Source organism: Macaca mulatta, chromosome 14 (genome assembly GCF_049350105.2).
Source record: "Macaca mulatta isolate MMU2019108-1 chromosome 14, T2T-MMU8v2.0, whole genome shotgun sequence".
In the NCBI taxonomy this organism is placed as follows: Eukaryota; Metazoa; Chordata; class Mammalia; order Primates; family Cercopithecidae; genus Macaca; species Macaca mulatta.
Window position 1 is genome coordinate 114,008,019 of NC_133419.1, and position 24,184 is coordinate 114,032,202.

The 24,184-nt window shown below is 48.6% G+C and overlaps 1 protein-coding gene across 13 annotated transcripts in view; it reads left to right on the forward strand.

Annotated features, from left to right (window-relative positions):
• NCAM1 (neural cell adhesion molecule 1) overlaps nt 1-19,413 on the forward strand; it is a 311,181-nt gene extending 291,768 nt beyond the window's left edge. For 5 of the 13 annotated variants that reach the window (XM_077964294.1, XM_015115727.3, XM_028833975.2 and 2 more), the window contains 2 exons: nt 2,440-2,617; nt 5,152-7,509. In XM_077964294.1, coding sequence (XP_077820420.1) covers nt 2,440-2,617; nt 5,152-5,231 — 258 coding nt within the window. In that variant the 3' untranslated portion in view covers nt 5,232-7,509. Of the gene's footprint in view, nt 1-2,439; nt 2,618-5,151; nt 7,510-12,502; nt 12,711-14,095; nt 14,213-15,285; nt 16,102-17,606 lie in introns of those variants that run through there. The other 8 variants (XM_015115714.3, XM_015115716.3, XM_077964291.1 and 5 more) reach the window with 2 other exon arrangements.
• Nucleotides 19,414-24,184: the final 4,771 nt, after the last annotated feature.

Sequence of the window (24,184 nt, forward strand, 5' to 3'; positions counted from 1 at the left end):
GTTGTTATAAAGATGCGTTATAATATATGCAAAGAGCCTGAAATGTGCCTGACACTTGGAAACCTTTATAAATGGTCACTACGGTTGCTGCTAAGAGGCAGGCTCAGGCTGGAACCATCTCCCGTATGAGATCACGTCGGATGTCTGAGGAACCACTGTGGCTGCAGCAGGCAGCTCTGCATTAGAAAGACACAACTGGGCACAACACTGAAATGTGTTAGATTTTAACAACCTTAACCACCCTCTCTCTCACTTCAAAACCTCATTCATGTTTGCTAAATATTATCATTTTATATTATGGATAAGTATAATATAACATACATTTTCTCTAGATTCTGGTTGTCTCTTGTATAATGATGTTTGCCAAGGAAGACAGAGAAATGAAGAGGAAAGATACCTGAACTGCTTTGTTTTAAATGAAAATGGAGCCACATAGTGATATATATATACATCCTAGCTTACAGCATAGCCAGACTTTCTGGTTAGACTCTAAGGAAACTAGAATTCCCCTTCCAGCACTACTAGCATTTGCCCATACGGCATGAGCACTGTCACATTCCTAAAGCCATCTCTTTGGCTAGTGCAAACCCTTTTGCCTGGGAGGACTGCTTTGCTGTAAGATAACTCCTCATCCAGCCTTAGCCATGGGCCTACAACAGCTACCAGACCACTGTCCAGGTGACAGTGCTATTGTGTTCTGCCCTTCTAAGGAGCAGCCTGTCGTGCAATAAACATCTATCAAGCCTTCTTGTGTGCCCAGCAGATACCCCAGGGCATCTGCCTTGTGAAAAGACCAAAGATTGCAAAAAGGTGGGCTGTGCAATTGTGAAACCGTCTGAAGACTTCTCAGGCCTTCCACATCTTCTTCCACAACTGTTTGGTGAGGGAGGTGGTTACCTAATTATCGTTCTCTGTGGACCCTTTGAGCAGCCCACTGTTGGACTTGACAGCAGAACTTAGTCCTGAGGTACCGCCATCTATTTGTTGCAGTTACAGAGACCAGGCCACACTGCATGGAATAGAAAAACCTTATTCAGTCCAACAGATGTTTGTTGAGCTCCCTACTAAAGAAAGGAAAGATCATGAGAGGAGGAGAAGATAAAGAGAGATTGATTGATGGGAACAAATGCAGTTTGATAGAAGAAATACAGCCAAGCGTTTGATAGATCAGTAGCGTGACAGTAGTTCACAATTACCTATTGTATATTTCCAACTAGCTAGAAGAAAATAATTCAAATGTTTCTAGCCTGAAGAAAGACAAATATTTAAGGTGATGGATATTTCAATTACACTGGCTTGATCTTTACAAATTAAGTGAATGTATTAAGTTATCACATGTACCCTGAAAATATGTATAGCTATTTTGTATCAATTAAAACTGTTATTTTCAAGAACACAATTAAGAAAAAAAAAAAGGAAAGATCATAGTTTTGGGCCCAAACGAACTTAGCTCCAACCTTGACTGCAGGTGTGATTTTACGTTAGTCACCTTACTTCTCTCTCACTTCCCCATCATCGGGTTTAGTAAGAGCCTGACGAAACCCCACAGGCATGTTGTAGGAATACAACGAGAAAATGTGTGTAAAGCTTCTTGTAGTGCCTAGCGCTTAGTAAGGGCGCAACAAAAATAGTTTTTATTTTTAACGAAACTGGAATCTACACAGTATTCACACATCAGGAAGGTGAGTCACACACCTTAACTTAAGCAGCATCCTGAAATATGACAAGAAACATACTTGTTTTATTACTCTTCTAAGACATCTTTATGCGTATGTCCCCAGCACCAGAGTGTAGCCTGGGAGACAGGGATGGTGCTTGAGTCTCTGCATGCCCTGAAGGTGATGGGACCTTGACAGGGTTGGCTCAGTGCCACACTGGCATCTGCTGCTGCTTGTGTTTGCCAGCATGCAAGGTTGACCTCCTGACCTGTGCAATTTTTCAGGCTGGTAAAGAATAAAGACCATGTCCCATCACTGCTTTTTTTTTTTCTTCTTCTTTTTTTTTTTTTTGAGACAGAGTGTTGCTCTGTCAGCCAGGCTGGAGTGCAGTGGCATGATCTTGGCTCACTGCAACCTCCACCTCCTGGGTTCAAGCCATTCTCTTGCCTCAGCCTCCAGAGTAGCTAGGACTACAGGTGTGTGGCACCACGCCCAGCTAATTTTTGTATTTTTGGTAGAAATGGGATTTCACTATGGTGGCCAGGCTGGTCTCGAACTCCTGACCTCAAGTGATCCACCCACCTTGGCCTCCCAAGGTGACTGGGATTATAGGCATGAGCCACTGTGCCCAACCCCCATCATCGCTTCTTATTTCCATGATTTCGCACCAAAAGTTATTGAGTCCCGTAAGTTCTGCCTATTATCTGGTCTTACCAGTACTTCTGTCTAAAGCTTTTCTGGTCTCTTGTATCCTTCTTTTGGTCTCTTGTATCCTCCGAAGCTCTCCTCCGAGTGGAAACCAGAGATCAGGCTCCCGTCTGGCAGTGACCACGTCATGCTGAAGTCCCTGGACTGGAATGCTGAGTATGAGGTCTACGTGGTGGCTGAGAACCAGCAAGGAAAATCCAAGGCAGCTCATTTTGTGTTCAGGACCTCGGCCCAGCCCACAGCCATCCCAGGTATGGCTGCCTCTGCTTTCTGTTTGTTTCCCGCTTTGAATTAATGCACAAGTGCTGCACCTCCTAATGCGCCTGAAGAACCCTGACAACTTGCTTGCTTACAGCCATCCTCATGATTGGTTGCCCATGCAAAGCTTAGTTTTGCCTTGTACCTCTCTGTGCAGTGGGGTGAGATGTACTGGACCCCCAGGAAGGCTTGGCCAAGCATCCTGGAGAAAAGGTCCTATCCCATTTGGCCTTGAAGGACTGATGCCAATCAGTCCATTGGACCCCTCAGATGGGAAGTGCTCCAGCTCCAGCCTAGCCTTGGAAGTTGGTTGAGTAAGCGTCCTTTTTTGAGACCTTATCTGCCATCTGCCACATCATACTTGGACCACATAACTGTTTCTAAGCACTTTCTATCTGATGCTTGCTTTATCAGCACAGCCATGGTCCAAATCTCTTCTCTGTGATGACCCCAAGAGAAGGAAGAGATGATGCCCAGTTAGTTACAAACCCTATCTACCAAAGGCCTCTCAATGGAAACATACATTAAATTGAACCACTTGTAATAGAACAAGTGGAGAAAATAGACTCTGGAAAGCACCATCAGTGAAAGCAATTCAGTCTGCTAGAGACTGTGATGGCAGCAATTCTCCTAGGAGATGCAGATCTGTCTCCAGGGATCCAAGACCTAACCTTGACACTGATGGCCAGTCTCCTTATTGGCCAAATCCCTCAGAGAAGAAGGAGCTCTTCAACTGATCACTCTGCTTTTCCAGACCATCCAAAGGCCAACCATAGGCAGGAGAGGTGGGCATACAACATACAGCTGCAGCCTTTTGGGGGCCCCATATACTCTGCCATGTTCAAGTGTGGTGGGAAGATGGCCTTAGGCAGCCCCCCTCACGCCTACCCTGTCTTCAGTGCTTGCCCAGCTCTTGGCTCTGTGGTCATGATTGCTCCTCCCAGGGGGAGACAGGCCAGAGGGCTATGGGCTGCCTATGATTCAGGGATGTATGTGCAAAAGTGGGCTAGGACAGCAGCAACCAAACAAGATCAGTGTGTGGTTCCCAGTGGTTGTTTGTACATGGGTGTGTGTGTCTGGGAGACGTGTGCTGGACCTCCAGTGAGTTGGCAGGTGAGTTTTCAACTGTAGATCAGAAGCATCAATTGGTGCCCCCTGCACTGTCAGGAAGGCTCCCCAGTGCTTGCTGGGGTGGGTGTTTCTCCACAGTTGCTGGTCAGATGGTCGGTGCAGAAGGCAAGGCACGTGGGTGAGGCTGCAGGAAATGTCCTCATTATACCTTAATAGGATGTTCAAATGGAGGTTCTCCTTGTTTTTCCTCTGCCCCTTCTTTCTCTCCATTCTTTGGTCCGTTCCCTTGCAAACGACAGTCCGGGGCGAATGTCCAGATCTGTCCGGCCTTCATGGGACACTTAGGAGGTGAGATCAGGTGAGGCTTGAGTAAGCCCTTTGCAGCAAGACAGATTCCTTATGGCAATGGCTTCCTGGGGTGAGACTCACTGGGTAAGCTGTTTGGACCTGCTGTGTTCACATGCTGGGTACTCCTAGCGGCACTGGCTTCTGTGGTTTTTGTGTCAGAGACTGAAATTCCGGGTAGACCTTGTCCTCCAGAGTTGTGCCTGCTGGAGACATCAGAGTCCTTCTTGTGAATCGCCCAGGTGCCCGCTTAAGCCAGAGAGGGCTGGGGGATTGCTCACCTCACCAGTGATGGCTCTGTGGCTCTCCTGCACAGGTCTGAGAAGGTGGTGGCTGTGTTCTTGGTTAGACTTTCCTGGCCGTTGAATTGGGATCCGAGAATAAAAGCTCTCTGAATGACAAGTTGGACATCTGTGGTTGAATTCTGTGGTCAGCAAACAGGGTAGAAGGTGAAGAGGGGAGCAGAACGAGACTTCCTTTAACAGCACTGGCGTGGGGGACTTGTGGCATAGGAAGAAAAGCCTGCTTCATCTCTGACAAGGCGATCCCCAATCCCTATGCACAGTGTGCTGACTCATAGTGCAGCGATTGAATGCATCTCCACCACTATGGGTAAAACACGCTAGACACTAGAAGACGATACACTTGCTGGCTGTGTCTAACAGGCTTCACCTTAGTGAAAGGTAACACTCTCCTAATCCAACTCTTGTATTTTACTGTGGAGGCTTCTGTTCTCTCACTTTAATTTCATTTGCTCGCTGATCCCTAACCCCCAGATTAACCCTGCTGTGCTGCTTCTGGCATTGCTGAGCTTCTGAAACTGGCCTTATGGTATTGATACCGCACTGAACCCTCTCTAACCTTTGTCAATTTAATTTACTAAGTTGAATTAACCTGTGATTCTGTGTTTTCTGGCGTTGACCTAATTTTTTTCTTTTTATCTATTTTTTTCTCTGTTTCTGTCTCTACCTTCCCTTTCCTTCTCTCCCCCTCCCCTTCCTGTGTCTGTCGTCACACTTGTCACCTTGGACGTCACTGGGACATCCCCACTGCCACATTTGTTTTTAAACAACCACATTCTCTCTGGGGACCCATTGCCTGACACCTGCAGCAACCTTGGGAGGCAGCTCTGCATCCTACACCTTTGTCTCATTGCTTTTCTCTGCAGTGACTCTGCTTTTGCTCTGTTAGGAACTTGAACACAAAAATTAAATTTGCTTAAAAGCCCAGTTCCTATGAAAAAGATCAGTGCCCCCTTTGGAAGAACCTGGCAGGACCACCATGGCCACAGCTGCTGAGCGACCATTCTGTGTGGAAGAGAAGGTTTTGCGATTGGAAAAAAGCTTTACCTCCAGACATGTTACCACTCACAGATACTTTTGTGCTACTTCATAAGGAGTTTGCCCCCTTTTTAATGGCAGTAAAAAGAATTTGAGAGCTCTTTCTTTAAATGCTATTTTTTAAAAACCATCATGCTAGGTTTACAGAGAAGTTTCTGCATATCTGCTACTTGTTGCATTTTGTGTTCAAACCTAAATATGATGTAGCAGAGGAAGAATTCTAAGTACCTTCTAAAGCTTGTGTTAGATTGTTAAAATCACCATGCATTCCCCTCATTCTAACTCTGTGCTCCTTGTCCTCCCTTCAATAAGTAATTGGCTTTGCTTGCAATTAAGCATTTAGGTGCCCATGTTAAGAGAGTCAGACCGCACTGACTCACATGAGCATTTCGCTGACATGATGAGCAACTTAAGTCACCCCTGTTGCCCATGCACTGGAAAAAAGTTGAATTTGTTGGATATTTTCTGGGGCTGATGAACGTTCTGGGATGTGCTTTCAGTCCTCGTATTATGGCCAGCACCTCACACTGTCTCTGTGAACAGGGCCAAGCCGTGATGTGCCAACAAGTGTCAGCTTCGAAAGGTCTTTGCCTCCCAATCGGGGTGACTCCCCTGCTGCCTGGCAGCATGTCACAGATCAGCACAGAGTGGGGCTGTGGTTCAGCAATGACCCACAGAATGGCTTTGAGCATCAGTCTACAGGACAGGTTGGAAGCATCCACTGTGAACCAGGCATTAGTGCCCTACCTGGCCTGTGTGTGTTCAGTAGAGAAGAAGGGGAGGGACAGGCCACTCCCAGACTGCTCAGCCCAGGAGGGTTAATAAATTGGGGCCGAGCCAACCTGGCAGTACTTCCTGAATGTCCCAGCCTCTGTATTGGTGGGTTGGTTCAGTGACATTTTCTAAACTGTCCTGAAAATCCAGCTGCTCCTCCCTGCTGCTTGGGAGTTCACCCGGGAGAGAAAGTGGGTGTGTTTTGTTAAGGTCCCTCGTGGAGACTCAGGGATGAATCCTGCTTGGTAATATCAGTGTGTGTGCTTGGGGATGGACCTTCTACTGAATAAAAACTCCCTCCCTCCCCCCATTGTGGTCACATATCATTCTACATATCTCATCTTTGAGCATCTCCACAGAAGCTTGATTTTTGTTCTTTTTGGTTTCTTTATGTATTTTTTTCTGTTGTTATTATTTTTAATGTTCAAAGACTAGCCTTTCCCTTTGGGATTCTGAATGACCCCATGCTGTGGTCTGAGGGGCAAAGCCACCTATGTTGGCGCTCGCCATTAGTCCCTAGCGCTCAGTTTAGAGGCTCACGTGCAGACATCAGAGGCTCCATGCTGTGCAGTAGCTCAGGCAGGGTAGTGCCTCTCACCCCAACCACAGAACTCTCCCCCGCTGGAGTCCCAGATGGCACTTCACACCAGGGCAGTGGAGGCAGGCATGGTTCTTGGGCACAGGGCAGAGCATAAGGATCACAGGTCAGTGTGGGAGAGCTACTGGCTCTTAGGATCGCCTTGGGCAGAAGTCACATGGCTTCACCCTAGTAGGGCCCAGTTTGGGAGTCTGCCTCCCCCTGATCCCAGGACCACCCACAGGAGAAGGGCAGTGTCCATCTTTCTGAAGGGACCCTTTGGAGATCTCGTCCTAAGTGTGGAGAGGACTGACGTGGCCCTGTCCCCTCAACGCATCCCAGGGTCAGGCAAGTCTCAGCTGAAACAATGTCAGGGTCCTCAAGGGTCCCATTTAGACAGACCCATGGCTTGTACCAGTGCGCCTCTCAGGAGGCAGCATTAGCTCACACCCACTCCCACTGGACACTGAGTTCCCAGTGATGGCTGCAGCCTCCAGCCCCGCCAGGAGTCCTGAAGACAGCAGCCCTCAGAGACCCTGCAGGAATGAGCGCACCCCACCTTGCTCAGCTGCACCCCACTCCCCTGTGCCCTGTAGTTGTGCTGCCCATGCTCCACACACCATGGGGCTCCTCTGCTCATTTTTGGACTATTTATACGGCAGGTTTGGATCATGTTTTTCTACTAACAAGAATGCTAACATTGTTGTGTAGATAATCAGTGAGGCCTTTATGAAGTTTACACCTTTGCATTATTAAAGGAAATAACAGTTCATGTGAACTCACCAGCGTGGCTTGATTTTATTCAATAGTTGTGTCTGACAAAGCATCAAAGACCCTTTCCCTCCACCTCACATGTACCTGGATAAACGATTACCTAGAAAAATAGTAGCCTGGTGAATGGAGTTCTAACCGAAGGAAATACTTCTTCTTCCTAACGGGGAGCAATCTCTTTTTCCCAGGGATCCTAAGAGCTGTTAAGAGGCATTGCTGCCTTGGAGTCCCCAGCAGGCAGTGGGAGGGGAAAATGCCTTTGCAGAACAGGGGAGGTGGTCACTATGGGTGAGGATGGGGCCACACTCTGAGCCACCAGATACACAATTCTGTGGCAAGGCCACCTGATGACACAGCAGCCTTTATACTCTCCCTAACAGAGGCTGTACAGAGTGAGCTTGTGGAGAGGGAATCTGAGAGAAGATTCTCTTTGCAAATGTATTCTATTGATAATCACACTTAACTCAGACACATCCTGCAAGCCCCTGAGACCAGCCATCTGTTTAGCTGATTCAAAGGAGCAAGCAGACATGTCAGGGGCTTATGAGTGAACCAGAACCCCAGCTCGGCAGTTCCAAGAGTCTGATCATCTTCTGGGAGTCTTGGGGGTGAAGAGGGCACTTCTGCTGCACCTGGGTCTCATGGCACAAGGACTCAGGCCCATCTGGACGCTCGTAAAATTTGAGACCCGTGTTCCTATATTAAAGCATACAAAAGTAGGCATCTGTGGGTCTCATTCTTGGAGCAAGCCAGTTCCTTCTTTAGTGCCAACCCCTCCCAAGCCAGGAATCACAGAAGATGGACAGCTCCAGCTTCGTCATCTCCCTGTCCTGGGCAGCTCTGACCTCGAGGTTATGGGGAAGCTCTTCCCCAGAAGCCTTCTTTGCATCCAAGGTGCACGGGTGAGTTAGTCAAGGGAGGGCCGAGGGAAGACCATAGCAAAGACAGACCGCTGGAGGTTTACAGTTTTCCTTTTGTGAAATATTACACAAGAGGCAGGAGATGGCCTTTGTTCTTCTAGTTATCTTGGACTAAACAATTCTGTGATACTCACTGAGAGGGAATGGGTGTTGGCTTTTGCTTTGAATACCCTGCTGCCCATTTCACAGCCTGTCCCTTCTTCATAGCCTCTTTTTTGTAAAAGCCACAAACATTCTCTTCCTAGCTTAAGGAGCATCTCATGTGCTTGAGGAGTTTAGACTCAGTGGTGGTGAACAGTGTGGTCCCTCTTCCTTTGGGGGATACTCTTCATTTTATATTCAATACATTAGGTCAAGTTTGTTTTCAGGGTCACTGGGTGAGACAGCGCAGTGCACCCTGGGGTGGCAAATCCCACGAGTTGTGCACCTGTTCCTCTTTGTGATGCAGGGGAGGGAAGACCTAGGAGTGTGGTCCTCATGAGAATCAACTGGGCTGCTTGTTCAGCTCCTGATTCCTGAGCCTCACGCCCAGTGATTCAGATCCCATAGAGCTGGGGAGCCCCAGATGCTGAATTTTTAACAAATGCCCCAAGAATTCTGCTACAGGTGGAGATACATTGAGTTTAAAGGTATTTTTCATGCAAAAATAAAATCACAAGGATCAATGATTAAAGATGGGACCTACCGAGCTTGTTAGTCTTCTAGGAAAAAGTCTTTCTCAGTCCACACTCTGGAGGATACTGGCATTAGGGAACCGGTGCCATGTGCCAGGCAGTGTAGAATGTATGACTTCGAATGACAGGCTTTTGTGGTTGAAGAGACAGTCTCCACCCACGCTCCTGCCCAGTGCAGGAGCCTCATCCACAACCTTACGGCATCCCTGCCAAGGGGTGTCCTGGCCTCTGCTCGAATGCCTTCAGCATCAAGGAGCTCACCTCTCAGAGCAGCCCACACTATGTTGGATTAGTGCTGTTTATTAGTCCTTTCTCAGTTGGAGCTAAAATCTGCCACCACCGTAATTTCCACACGTTGGTGCCATATACAGTAAGATTACTTCTTCCTAGAACACCTTTAAATATTGGGAAATAGCGTTCTCATCTCCAGACTAAACACTCATGCATTTGTGCAACAAATATTCTTTGGACATTTTCTGTGAATCAGGATTGTCCTAGATGCTGGGGAGATACAAGAGAGACAGGCAGGATACCTGCTGGGATGTCCTAGAGGGGATGGCTAGATCATAAGCATGTAAATGAACAGAAAGTGGCAGATAGTAGTAAGAAGAGAATAAAACAGGCTAGCAGCATGGTAGATATTGGCTGGAGGTGCCACACTAGATAAGAGATCAGATAAGGCTTCTCTGAGAAGGTGACACCAGGACTGAGGCCTGCAGGACAACAGAGAGCCACCCCGGAGGGAGAGTTCCACGCACAGAATCATCAAGGCTCTAAAGCGGGACGAGCTGGGTGTGTTCAGCAGGCAGAAGGGAGGCTGCTGGTTCATGCCATGAGGCCCAACAGAGGGGTGGGCAGAGCCTTTTAGGCCGGGAGAAAGACTTTGAATTTTATATTCAAATGAAAGGGGAGGCTGCTGCCCTACTTGTTTATGCCACAGTTCAGAAGGCTTTTCCCTGCCTGGCCCTCCCCTGGATGTGCGCAGTGCCAGCGCCGCCCTCCAGCTGGGTCTGACGAGCACAGAGCAGTTGTCTCAGCTGCTGTCCTCTCAAGCACATAGAGCAGCTTTGCAGGAGTTTATTTTTCCTCTTTAGAGATATGATTAGTTTCACAAAATCATATTTACACATAAACCTCAGAAGATATAATTAGTGCCATTGAGTCCAAAAATCCAGACACATTCCCCACTGTCATCAAAAAAAAAATACTTCTAGCTCTTTCTTCAGGGAGTAGGCACTTCCCACCTGTCGGGTCCTGATGTCCGGAGGCTGCAGTGGCCTGGAACCCTGTGTCATGGAATGGAGAGAAAACCCAAGGCTAAAGTTTCTTCCCTGTTCGGGTAAACAGCTTTGGGATCCTGAAGACCAAGAAGGCCTGTGTCTCCTTTGCTTTTTGGGTGGAATGTGTGAGGACTCTGGGGAAATGGATGGTTTTGTTCTTAGGAGACGAAACAGAAATACCTCTGCATTCATGGCTACTAAGAAAATGACCCATTCTAGCTGACAGCTGAGGCCAGTGGCCAGCTTCCTGCTGCCAAAGCCCAGAGACAGTTGGCCAGAGCTGGGTTCTCCAAGCAGAGTTCTTCGCCATCTCGAAAGCCTTCCTGGGGGAATGCACTAGGATCTTCAGTGTGAGGTCGGCAGGGACCAACCAGGGAGCCTGAGGAGGAAGGGCTAGGAGGCAAGCCAAGGTCCCAAAGGGACTGAAAACGTGTGCAAGCTGCACCCAAGGGTCTCAGGAGTCGTTTGCGAGGGATCCTCTCTGGCATGCTAGGCTGATGGCCCATTCCCCAAACTGAAGTTTGAAATATGGACCAATGGAGAGGGACAGCCACCAGAGAAGCACTACAGTGCCTGGACAGAGACCCCTGGGGCACAAAGAGCCATCACTACCACCACCCTCCCGCAAACACAGGCTGCATGAAACATGAAGAATGTGTGGCCCAGCTCTGGTGCTGGTTCCTTGGTTACATGTTTCCTCCACTATCTATCTGGCATGATACATGGCTCACAGGCTGCTGGGCCTGGCCTGGTGCTTGGCAAAGCCTAGTGAGCTGGGTTGGGAGTGGGGTGGCTGGTGGGGTGAGCCCCAGGTAGTGTTGGCTGTAGTTCCCATCTTCAGTCTGCAGTCCTGGGTGGCTTCAGTTGGCCCTGAGAGCACAGGAAGCTTTAGACAAAGTCTACTGGTAGGCCAGGGCTGCCAGTTATGGAAGCAGGTCGTTGTGGAGGAAAGATGAATTAGAAGTGCCCATATTTCAGTCTAGGGTCATTGTTCCCACATTGACTTAATGGCAGAGCTCCACACGGGTCCTTGCTTCCTGCATCATGACCACTGTCTCCCAGACACTGCTGGGAACCACCAAGAGGTCGATTGGTCCATCCCAGGCAACTAGTGTCAATCATAGCCATGGGTTGATCTCCCAGGGGCCCCAGAGAGCTGAGTCCCGGTCTCTCTGTGAAACCATCAATAGCCGAAGACCCTGGGGGGATTGATGGGCACCAGGGAAGTAAGACACAGGCTGAGTCTTTCAGAGTGTGTCCAGCCAGAACCAGGGTGCCAGGTGCTAGAATGTGAGAGTGCATGCCTGTCTGTGGGGGCATTTATCCTGAGTGTGAGTGTGCCTGAGTGTGCGTGTGTGCACCTCTGAGTGAGTCTGCACTCACTTCAGGTTTTCCTGAAGTCTGGTCCAAGCAGGCCTGAGCTCCTAGATGGTGAGTATTCCCAGACCTTTCACCTTGCCCAGTGGGCCTGGGGAGGCCTCCATGTCTCTGGAGTCACCTGGGCTTCACTCGTCTTTCTGGGGTGCAGTGAGGAGGGTAAACCATGAACCCAGTGTGCTCTAATGCAGGGTTCCTTTGGGATCATTCCTAAAGAGGGAAAGAGGAAGTGGAGAAGTATAATGGGGATGCTATTGTGATGGACAGCCCAACAAGCCCCAAGAAAGCCCCGGAAACCCTCCACTACCCCATTTTGGGCCCCTGTCCCTGAGTACTCCAGGAGCCACAGCCCCGCCTGAAATCAGTGGTCACTGCCTGCCTGTGCTGCAGAGCCTCTTGCCCTGGTCCAGGGGAAACACAGCGGTGCCCTCCAACTGCCCTATTAGCCAGTGTTCTCAGACAGGCGGGGCTCAGTCTGCTCCCAGGACTCACGGGAGGCCAGCTGACCAGGCTCACCCTCATCCCCCAATCTGTGAGGTGACGTTGTCATCCCTCCCTCTGGAAGGTATAGAGAGACCCTGTTTTCTCAACTCTGGGCCATAGAAAGGCCCCAGGAAGGTGTCACTCTGGGCATGAATGCCATGACTCAGTCCTCTGGGACCTCCCCACCCCCAGGGGCTTTTGCTGGCAGGGTCCGGAGGTCTCGCATCTCAGTCTATTAACCATCAGCCATCTCTCTCCCTCTCAAGCCAACGGCAGCCCCACCTCAGGCCTGAGCACCGGGGCCATCGTGGGCATCCTCATCGTCATCTTCGTCCTGCTCCTGGTGGTCGTGGACATCACCTGCTACTTCCTGAACAAATGTGGCCTGTTCATGTGCATTGCGGTCAACCTGTGTGGAAAAGCCGGGCCCGGGGCCAAGGGCAAGGACATGGAGGAGGGCAAGGCCGCCTTCTCGTGAGTGCAGACCTGTCCACCCTGCTGAGGTTTGGGCTCTGCTCCAGCCCAGGGACCCAGCAGCTGCACCACCCCGAGCCATTAGCTGGTGCCTGTCGTGACCTTTCCTTACATTGCATGTTCTCCATTTGGAACCCTGAGGGGGGAAAAGCGTTAGAGAAAAGCTTCTCAAAGCATGGTCTTTGGGGGTTACCTGTAGACTCTTGAGCCCAATCCCAGATCTCTTGTATTAGAATCTCCCCAGAGTGTGAAAATCCCTGTATATGTCAAAATGAGGGAAATTGTCAGAACTAAACCTGGAGAGGAGCTGCCCTGGGGTGGAGCAGCATTAGAGGGACACACTCGCCTTGCTTTCGCACATCGTTTATTCATTCATTCATTCATCCATCACTCAACAAATATTTAGCAAGCAGCTGCTGCAGGCAAGGCACTGTTCCCAGGCACATAGGTACAGCAGGGAACAAAACAAAAAGAAATTCCTGTCCTTATGGAGCCGATGATCCAGATACTGTCCCTCCAACAGCATCTTGGAGAATCAGATCCTAAGCCAGTTAGCAGGAGCCTTCGAAGACTGTCACTGGGTGGAGCAGAGCTGGAGCAAGCCAGAAAGGGACCAAGCAAGGAAATAAGTTGTTTAGCACCACCACATGCCAGACACTGTATATGCATATACATGTATGTGCGCATACTTAGAAATGTATGTGTAGGGGTGACTCACGCCTATAGTCCCAGCACTTTGGGAGGCTGAGATGGATGGATCATTTGAGGTCAGGAGTCTGAGACCAGCCTGGCTAACATGGCGAAGCCCTGCATCTACTAAAAATACAAAAATTAGCCGGGCGTGGTGGCATGCTTCTGTAATCCCAGCTATTAGGGAGGCTGTGGCTGGAGAATCGCTTGAACCCAGGAGGCGGAGGTTACAATGAACCAAGATCACGCCACTGCACTCCAGCCTGGGTGACGTAGCGAGACTCTGTCTCAAAAAAAAAAAAAAAAAAAAGAAAAGAAAAGAAAAGAAAGGAAAGAAAAGAAAAAGAAATGTGTGTATACCTGTGTGCAGAGATAGATGTATGTATTTGAGCAATGACCTGTGTCAGGCACTGTGTTTAGCACTTCCCATGCATCCTCTCATTGACTTCTCATAATAACTAGGCAAGGTAACACAGTTTTTGCCTCATTTTACAGATGAAGGAACTGAGGCAGGGTGATTAAATCCGAAGCGCAAGGTCACACAGCTAGCAAGAGTTGGGCTGAGACTCATACATTTGAATCTGTTGGCTCTCTATGGCCACAGTGCCAGCCTTGGATTGAGTCATAGCTGCTCTTCTAGGGGAGCCTCTCCCTGCAGCTGCCCTAGGGTCTAACCAGCAGTGCTGTCTCCACAGGAAAGACGAGTCCAAGGAGCCCATCGTGGAGGTCCGAACGGAGGAGGAGCGGACCCCAAACCATGACGGAGGGAAACACACAGAGCCCAACGAGACCACGCCACTGACGGAGCCCGAGTACGTGGGCCGGGAGGGGCTGGCACCCGCTCCATAGAGACCCCCACACCCACCTCCCCACCCTACCCCCACCTCCCGTGCCCCTACCCACAGCTCCCGGCCAAACAGTTCTGGCCAGGATTCCAAACCCTTGGCCACAAGACCTGCTTGGCTAAGAAATGCCTGACCTCACTCTGTCCTCAGAGAGAAGGCATTTTTGGTGCTATTTCAGTGGCTGTGGGTACCCTTAGAAGGCTCCTGTATAAGCGGGGATCCCTGGATCCCTAGCCCCTGTTCTCAAGTTGTACACATATTTTGGAAATGACTTAAGGTGGCAAAATCTCAATGAGGCTTAGCAGAGTCTGCTTAGGATTTCTTGAAATTCTAGGGTTTTGTGTTTTCCTCCTGAAAGGATAAGGGAAGCCAGGGGACCTGGTAAAGTTCCTGGCCCCTCCTCTGTTCAGAAACCTCGGGGACCCACAGAGCCCCTGACCAGTTGTGGTTGTAGTGCCTGCCTAACGGTCAAGGATCCTATGGGCTTAAAGGGAATGGAGTTTCAAGGAACCACAAAATCTGTGGCTGGAAGAACCCACAGCTCCCAGGAGCCATTCTGAGTACTCATGATCTGCCTTACTCGTGACTTTTCCCATCAGTGCCCTGGGGAGCCCTGCAGGGCAGCTGGGCCCAGTTCCTCTGGGACCTGGGAAGCCTAGGGCAGGTGGATGCTGAACAGAAGCCTGCCCCTCCTTGAGTCGAGATCCAGGGCAGGGATCAGGAAGCCCTAGGCAGGTCTGCAGGGACTTCAGGGAAAGGGAGCTCTGTGCAGAGAGCTGGAGGGACGTCAGCGGGGAAGGGCTAGCAGGTCCCTTTTGAGACCGCCACGTTCTCTGTCGTCTCCTGTGTCCTCTTCTGCCCACCTGGGCGTGTGCTTCCTCTCAGCATCCTTCTCTCTGTGTGGGCCTGTGTCCATGCCTGTGCCTAACTGCATGCCCCCACCCCCATGGTCCCTGTCCTGGGCTTCAGCCCTCCTCCTCGCTTCTCTGTCACGTCTCAGCTTCATTGTCTATTCTCTTCTACTTCCTGTCCTTCCACAGGCTGCCTGCCGACACTACGGCCACTGTCGAGGACATGCTGCCTTCTGTCACCACCGTCACCACTAACTCTGACACTATCACCGAAACCTTTGCCACTGCTCAGAACAGCCCCACCAGTGAGACCACCACCCTGACCTCCAGTATTGCCCCGCCGGCCACGGCCACGCCTGACTCAAACTCTGTACCGGCTGGCCAGGCCACCCCTTCCAAGGGGCCCAGCGCCTCTGCCTCCTCCCCAGCCCCAGCTTCAGCCCCTAAGGTCGCCCCCCTTGTTGACCTGAGCGACACCCCGACCTCAACCCCTGCCGCTAGCAATTTGTCTTCTAGTGTCCTGGCTAACCAAGGGGCTGTCCTCAGCCCAAGCGCCCCTGCTAGTGTTGGGGAGGCCTCTAAGGCTCCTCCGGCCAGCAAGCCCACCCCTGCACCAGTCCCCACCCCGACTGGGGCAGCCAGTCCTCTAGCAGCAGCGGCTGCCCCTGCCACAGAAGCCCCTCAGGCCAAGCAGGAGGCTCCCAGCACCAAAGGCCCGGACCCGGAGCCCACCCAGCCCGGAGCCTCGAAGAGCCCGGCCGAGGCAGCCACAGCCCTTGCTAGCCCGAAGAGCGAGGCTGCCTCCGTCAGCACCACAAACCCTTCCCAGGGCGAGGACTTTAAAATGGACGAAGGGAACTTCAAGACCCCAGATATTGACCTTGCAAAGGATGTTTTTGCAGCCCTGGGCTCTCCTGCTCCCGCCGCTGGGGCCAGTGGACAAGCCCCTGAGCTTGCTCCTTCCACTGCAGACAGCTCTGTTTCGCCTGCGCCAGCAAAGACCGAGTACGGCCTCTCTTTGTCTGCTGTCATCGGGTTGTGTCCTGTGGTGGTGTGCGTTTGTGCTGTGTCCTCCTTCTTAGATGTGTCTTCAGCCTCATCCAGGGCTTCTCTGAGGCGACCGTCAACCAAGGGGCTGGGACAAGGCAGAGAGAGCAAGACAGGCAGCTGGGCCCCAGGAGCAGCCGCCTGCTGGCTAATTAGGCCATGTTAATTATGTTTTATCCTTATCATCCTAGCAGCGGCTTCTGTTTTCCCTGGGGGAGCCCTTGCAGTCGGGCCACTGATGAGAATAGCTTGGGAAGCAGGCTAAGAAGGCCAAGGTGCCCTTATCAGCCACCCTGGGGCCCCCAGTCGGTGTGTTATTCAGTGCCAGGCTGAGGCCCCACCAGAAAGACACTGATGTGCAGGAAGAAAAGAGGTAGGCCCCAGGCCCGTGGCAGGGGAGGGTGCAGTCTAGAGGCCCCCTTGCACTCTGGCTCGGATGCCCACCCTCCCCTCCCAATCCCGGCCCTCAGCCCACTCTTGCTTCTCCTGCTCTTAGAGTGGCTGGGAAGACTCGGGGCTCCCAGCATCAAATAGCTGGGTCTCTAAGTTCCGAAGAAAGTCCTTAACCTTTCAGGTTTGTAAGTGTCTTGCCAAAATTCAGTGGCACCAGCTGAGGCTGGGGTCTGTACCTGTCCCCATGCATCCTCAGACCCGATTCCCTTTGCTGGAACTGATGGAGGCAGAGTCAGACCTAGATTTTTATAGAGGCTCCTGTGGCTGCTCCCCAGATAGGCTGACGTGCTGCCACCAGGGGCTGCGAGGGGCTCTCGCCAGGAGCCCTGAATCTCAGCATCAGGAAGGAAAAGGACTCTGATAGCACTGCCCACTCAGCTGCCCTCAACTCCCGCATAGCCACCAGGTCCACTCCAGTCCTCCACCAAGCTGCCATGAAAAGCTGCCTCCATCAGTGTTTTCTCACCCTACCCGGGCAGGCCCTAAAGGCATCATCCTGCAATAGCACAGGGTGGGGTGGGGAAGGGACAGGCAAGAGTGGGTTGCAAAGGGGCCCCTGAAATCAGTGCTGGGAGCCCAGCCCAGCCCCGCAGGCTGCATTTACATCCAGCTGCGCTGTTGCCACTGCAGCTGGTCAGGGTGAGGAGGAGCTGCCTCTGCTGCCCCCTTCCACCACCCCAGGTAAAAACACCTCTGGCATCACCTTAGGGCTGGAAGAGGAGAGGACTCGTTCTTCTGACTCAGTGCTTCTCAACTATGGCTGCACATTAGAGTCACTTGGGTGCTTCTAAAAGTCACCGTGTCCGGACCAATTAAATCAGGATTTCCGGGAACAAGGCCCAGGCATGGGTGATTTTTAGTGCTCCCAGGTGATTCTGATGGGCAGCGGTTGGAGCCGGGTGCTGACACTGAAGAACCCCCTCCTCCCCGCTGTCCCCAGGGCCTGGATACAGGGGCGAGATGTTTGCAGACCGTGGTCTCAGTGGTGCTGTTTTCCTGATTCTCTGCAGGAAGGGCCCTGTAGAAGCAAAGCCAGAGTGCCAGGAGACAGAAACGAAGCCAGCGCCAGCCGAAGTCAAGACGGTCCCCAATGACGCCACACAGACAAAGGAGAACGAGAGCAAAGCATGATGGGTGACGAGAACCGAGCAAAGATCAAAATAAAAAGTGACACAGCAGCTTCACCAGAGCATTTCCAACACCACAGACACACACACACACACACACACACACACACATGCACACACACACACATCTCATTTCTCTAGTGTCTTTTGCCTTTAAAAAAAAAAACTAAACAGATAAAACATGGGAATCTTATAGAAAGGGTCCCTTTGTTAGCACTCACTTGTAAGAAAATGAGACAAAAAGGTTAAACCCACAGCCAAACTAGGACACTCCGTTCCCTGAAACCATTTAAAAATCAGACAAAAGGACCCCAAATTAAGAATCTAGGAAGCTCAGAAACAAAATCTAGGTTCAGGAAGACCACACTTGGTGTTACCCGATTGGCACAGACCAGTTTCAGAGAAATAACTTTCAGGCACTAAGACTAATCGAATGAACAAAGTCCACAGTTTATTTTTATACTTTCAGTCAAGTTTGAACTCTGTAAAACCTCATAAATAAGTTATAATTTCTGTTCACTTTGTATTTGTTCAGTATGCAAAGTGTGTCACCCTTTCTAGCTGAATTCAATTCCCACGTAGACTCTTATTTTGTAGGAAGAATGCCAAATTGCAGCTTCTGGGGGTAGATCTCAATTTGCAGTATTCAGACTTATTTTTCTTTCTTTTACATTCTTTCTTTTTTCTTTCTGCCAACTTTGTTTTCCAGTGTTTACAAGGTGACAAATGTTCGACTTTGGTTGTGTTTAAATGTCCATGTGAAATAGCTGCCTTTTATTTGTAAGGTAACAAATACCACCTAGAGGTAGGTAGGATCATCCCACGCTTGCTTTAGCACAGGACGACTTCACAAAACATGATTGTTTACAGCTGCTCTTCCCCTCTTTTCTGATCTGCAGTTTTTGCCTGGGTCCCACTCAGGTGAAAATCCATCTCATTCTGGAATGGTTTTGCTTTTTCAATTTTTGGTTATTTTTGTGTTTCTTTGGGGGTTAGACCACTTTCTGATTAGCCGCCACCTGCCTGCATCTGTGAAAAGGGATCTGCTCCCAGGCGTTCTCACCCTTCTTTTGAAGGACTCCTTAGGCTTTGTTGAATGAAGCAGAGAAGATTGTATAGTTGGGGCTGGTCTTGGTGAACACACATTATTACCCCACACATCCCCTTTGTGTAGAAAGCCAAATAAAATATATACATACCATTTCCTTTTGAGCCCAGAATCTAGATTTGAGCGGAAGAGCATGTGTGCTTCAGGGAATTAGTGTCTTTTTTTGGAAATCTGTTGAAGTAAAGTAACATCGGCCTTCTGTTCACTTAGGCAGCATTTATAGAAACAAAAGAGAAAAGAAACAACCTACTGTCTGGAGTCATAACACAACTTTCCTGGATTGGAAACCAAGTGGGGGAAAAATACAGAAACTTTAAGGGGGATGGGAGGGCGGGGAGAAGGGAAAAGCCAGCCCTTTGTATAGAAATTTTGCTTTTTTTTTTTCCTCATTCTACTTTAGAACTGCAAGCTTGTGCACTGTGGATGCGTGAATATTTTAGTGTGAAACGTGTTTTTGTCATAGTATTGAAATAAAACTTCAACATAGTTTGGTTGTGGAAGGTATAGCAGATAGTTCAGAAAAAAATATTCAGGAAACAAAAATCACTCTTAAAAGGAATCGAAGCCTTTAAACAAAGAAAATGAAATACAAATGATGATGATGATGAAGATGACGCTAAGTAAACAGAAATCAGTACTCCGCATGCGCTCCTCTCCTAAGGTACAAAGCAGCAAGAGGTTAGGGTGGCAAGGCTGCCTCTGGGTCGATTCTGTGGGCCAGTCTCCCCAATGTTCTGACACTTCTGCAGTCCGATCAGTGGCGATGCTAGATTATACTTTCAAACTGTGAAGAATAATGGTCTTGTCATTTGCTCAATGTGGGGTTACGTTGCATTTTCTCAGCTCCTGGGGATGGAAATGGAGGATCCCAGAACACAGAGCCCTGGCCCCTTTGATTCTAGGGCCAGCACAGATCTCTGGTTCAAATGCACAGGCCCTCAGGATAGAGGAACATGGAGAGAGATCTTGGAACACACAGTAGAATATGAGAGCCTGGGTGTCTGAGACCGGGAGGGCCCAGCAGTGAGGGGCAGGCTCTTCCAGTCACCAGGCTGTTCAGCGGACTCAGTTCCTCATCTTGTAGTGTCGATGGCTTTGCCACACCAGGCCAAGCCCATGCCATGCCTTGTCAAGACTGTCAAAGTGGTTATGGTTAGGTCAACTGATTTTGGTTCTGATGGTTAGAAAGAAACAGGTCAGCTCTCAGATCACCTGGCCCGGGGCAGCTGACCCCCTAGAACCCTGGCTCTGCCATTAGCTAGGACCTAAGACTCTGCCCACATTTTGGTCTGTTCTCTCCCATTACATGTAGGTTTGTCTTAGCATGCAAGAGTTTTCCTTTTTTAAAAAAAAGTAAATAAGCAATGCTTTCTCTAAAATCAAAGAGGGAGTCATTTTATTCCAAGATGTTTTATCTTTTATGTTAAGAGATCAAAGCTTATAATTTTCTTTTTTTTTAATTTTTGAAGGAGGGATCAACTCCACCAGTTTCCAATGTCTATGTGTCTATGTGTGTATGTGCCATACATATGTATTCACATGAAGACCGGCATGGCCAAGTTCTGCTGGAGGAGCACTCAAGTGTGATGAGCAGGGCCACTGGACCCTGCAGGGCTGTGGTGTACATAGTGCAGCTTTGGAGGTGGAACTCTATTTTCACACTTTTCTATGGAGCCTTCCGAGTCCCAGGTTTTCACTCGAGGCGTCTGTCTGGACGGCGGTTTTCAGACCTCCATTAACATCCCTACCCAGCATTCTGTACTTCGGGGGCCTTCTCTCTTGTTATAAAACTTTTTACCAAGTGAAACATCGATACCACCTTTGTTTCCATTCTCACTGGTGTAAATACTGAGTACTAACTGAGAATTTTGACTTTGCATTCTGTCAGAATACTTGTGTTCAATAAAAATTGAAAGAAAAAAAGTTATTATGATCATACTGGGGTTTATTTCGATGCGGTGAGAGTCTGTTCTGTGCATCAGATGTGGACATGCGTGTGGTAGTTCCTTTAGGACCTTGCGTGCGAGGAAGGTTAGTGAAGTCTCAGTGTCTTGAGTTCATGTGTTGCCTGAATGATACTTTCTGTATTTTTTCTCGCGGGTTGATAGATGAGAGCCCTAATTTAGAAGGGGCAGACATCAGATTCAGAAAGGTTTCCTTCAAACCCTGGTTCTGCTGCTCCCTGTTTGACCTTGAAAGAGTTGCTTAATCTCCCGAAGATTCAGTTTCCTTTTCTGACACACAGGAAATACCAAGAAAAGAGAGTTAGGGTGCTGGTTGATGAATGAAACCATGTACATGAAGGCCTAGTGTCTGCTTTCTTGGCACATAGTGGGAACTCGATCAGTGAGATTTGGTGCTGTTGGCATCCTGGGTGTGCGATACCATCAGACCTAATCGTAGTAACAGTCAACACCTGAACTTCAAGATTTCAGCAATAAGGTAATGGCATGGAGCTTATTCTAAAATAAGTAATGCCTCCCTCTTACTGCTTTGGCCTGTCTCTCAGTGTTTAGAGCCATCATTCAGCCCCTGGAGTTTATTATGTCTCTAAGCTAGACAAAGAGTGAATATAATATTGCCTCAGCTAAGCATTCTCTTGTATATGCTCCTGGCTGTGTCTGAAAGCAGCAGCTGCTAGAGTTGGAATTGTCCATTAGGCTGTGGAATTGGGAGTTCCTGGACGAGACCTGCTATAGAACCAAGGCTAAGGTAAAGCAAGGGAGAATCCAAGGGCACAAAATGTAAGGAGGTGCTCACTCTCAGGGCCAACCCTGCAGTTACACAAATCTGAGAGTGATACATCCTTCAATTTTGCATCCTTCAATTTTGCCTCGCTTGCCTGTAATAATGACACAGAGCCATATGCATCTATATGATTTTCTTTGCTCCAGATTTCAGCTGCATATGACAGGCTAAGACTAAAACACATTGTTTACAAGATTTGGAGAAAAGATAAAATGATGACACTCTCCGTTCGTCCATGGGGGCTTGCTTCCAGAGCCTTTCCCCTTCGGGCTAGTTTCCTCTCAGATTCATTCAGTATTCATAGAGCATCTCCAAGGTGTTTGGGTTACTGGGATGTGGCAGTGAGCAAGGCAACTCTTTCTCATGTAGGTTACATTCAAGCCTGGGAGTGGGGCAGACAGTAGACACGTAAACATCCAATGTGCTGTGGTGGTTCTCCCTTTCTTCATTCTAGACACATAGTGGGATTCCCCTCACTTAAAGGTAGGCATGGCCAGATGACTTGCTTCAGTAAATGGAATATGAACAGAAGTAGCTTGTGCCACCTCCAGGCAGAGCCTTTGTCATGCCCGTTTCCCCCACACCCCCCATAGCAATCAGCAATGCTTCAGGCGATGGAAGTGCATCACCTGGGCCCAGAGTGAAGGATGTGAACAGGTGCTCCATGATGGACATGGAGTGTGTGAGAGGGATGAGCCAGTGGTTGTTGGTAAATGTTTAATGGCCAACTCTCCAAGGGAGAAGGGCAACGTGTGTGTGTGCACACATGTATGTGTTTAACTTATAAAGGATGCCATTGACAAATAATAAAATATACAGTATTCTACATTGAAATTGCATCTATCCAACTGATACCCACAGAATGCTTTGGTTCATTTTTTGCTGAAGTCTTGTATCCATAATCAGTTTGTGGTTCCCATTCACAAAGGACTGTAGTTCCAACCTGCATGTTGGCTGATGCATTCATTTATGTTAACAAATAAGATGAAACCATAAAGACATATGTTAGAACTTCACTCATCCATCTATGATGTGAGTGACTTCTTTGTTGAATCGGGGTAAGTTTTTGAATACTAGAGAAATACTGCCTCAATTTTTTGTGCCGTTCGTTCACAGTGTAACAGCTGCAGACATGGCACACTTGTGAGTTTAATCTGAATCATAAAATATTTCCCCATTACTTCCATAAGTCTAGACAAGCACTAAAAAAAAATAAATCAAACCTTGATTTGTAGCATTTACTGACTTCAGCAGTGTGTAAATACTCTCAGTATGACTGATTTCAATATGGCATCACCAGACGAGGAGTTAGGTAGAGATGCATAGTAGCATGTCATTATATAATACTGTATTTCCACCATGCAGATACAAGAGAAATAACGTCAAGTGCATAGGTAATAGTAGTATGTAGTAATAATAAAATTTTTAATATATCAATAATAGTAGTAAAATAAGTAGTAATATAATTAAGAAGCGATGCATTTTGAGTATTGCCTTTGGTTTTAATATAATTTACTTAATTATAACTTTATATAATTTAACTTTTTATAAATTATATATGTTTGTGTAACAACTGGCTCACAAATTTCCTGAAAAGTTAGCAGTTGGCTCTCTGGAGCCAGTACAAGCTGGCTCCAGTATATCACTGGAAAACCCTTTATATTATAAACCACTTAAATTTGGGATTTGTAACCTTACCATTATTTAGCCTATCATGGCTAACTCAGGGAATGGTAAGTGCAGAGGAGAACAGTGCATCTAGGTAAAGGGGTTATGGAGTATTATTTTATATAGGGCAATCAGTGTAGTACTCTCTGAAAAGGTGACATTTGAGCAGTGACCTGAAAGAAGCAAGGAACTGAACTGTGCAAATATCTGAAGGAAGATATTTCAGGCAGAGAGAACAGCACGTGCAAAGGTCCTGAGGTAGGGACTTGGCTAGTGTCTTTGAGGAAGAGCAAGAGGCCAGTGTGGCTGGAACAGAAAGCAAAAGATGGGGTGGAGCAGAGAGTAAAGAGATAGGAGATGACTCAGAAGTATCTATGAGCTAGACTGCACAGGATCTGTAGACTATTGTTAGAATTTTGCCTTTTCTTCAAGTGGGATGGAAAGCCAAGGGATGTTTTTGCCAGAAGACTGACATGACTTGAGTGTTAAAAGGAGCACTCTGGCAGCTGGGTGGATAACAGATCACAGGAGGGCAAGAGCAGATGTAAGGATACCAATGAGGAGGCGATGATCCAGAGGGGACAGGATGATGTGCTTGCAGCAAGCTACAGCTGGTGGAAGGGTGAGCAGTGGCCAGCTCTGGACATGTACTAAAGGTAAAGCCAGCAAGATTGGATAATAGATTGGATGTGCGGTTTGATAGAGGAATCACTGCTGACTTTCAGATTTTGAGTCTACACATTTGAAAGGATAGAGTTGCCATTTGCTTTCTAAAAGGAGCGCAGGAGAAGCAGATTATTTGGACGCTGGAACGTTTGTCTCAGGACACTTGAAGCCTGGGATATCTGTGAACACCTGAGCAGAGATTTTGAGTAGGCTAAAGTTTGAGAGGTCCAGACTGGAGATTCACGAAGGAGCTGTCCACATAGTGCTTGTA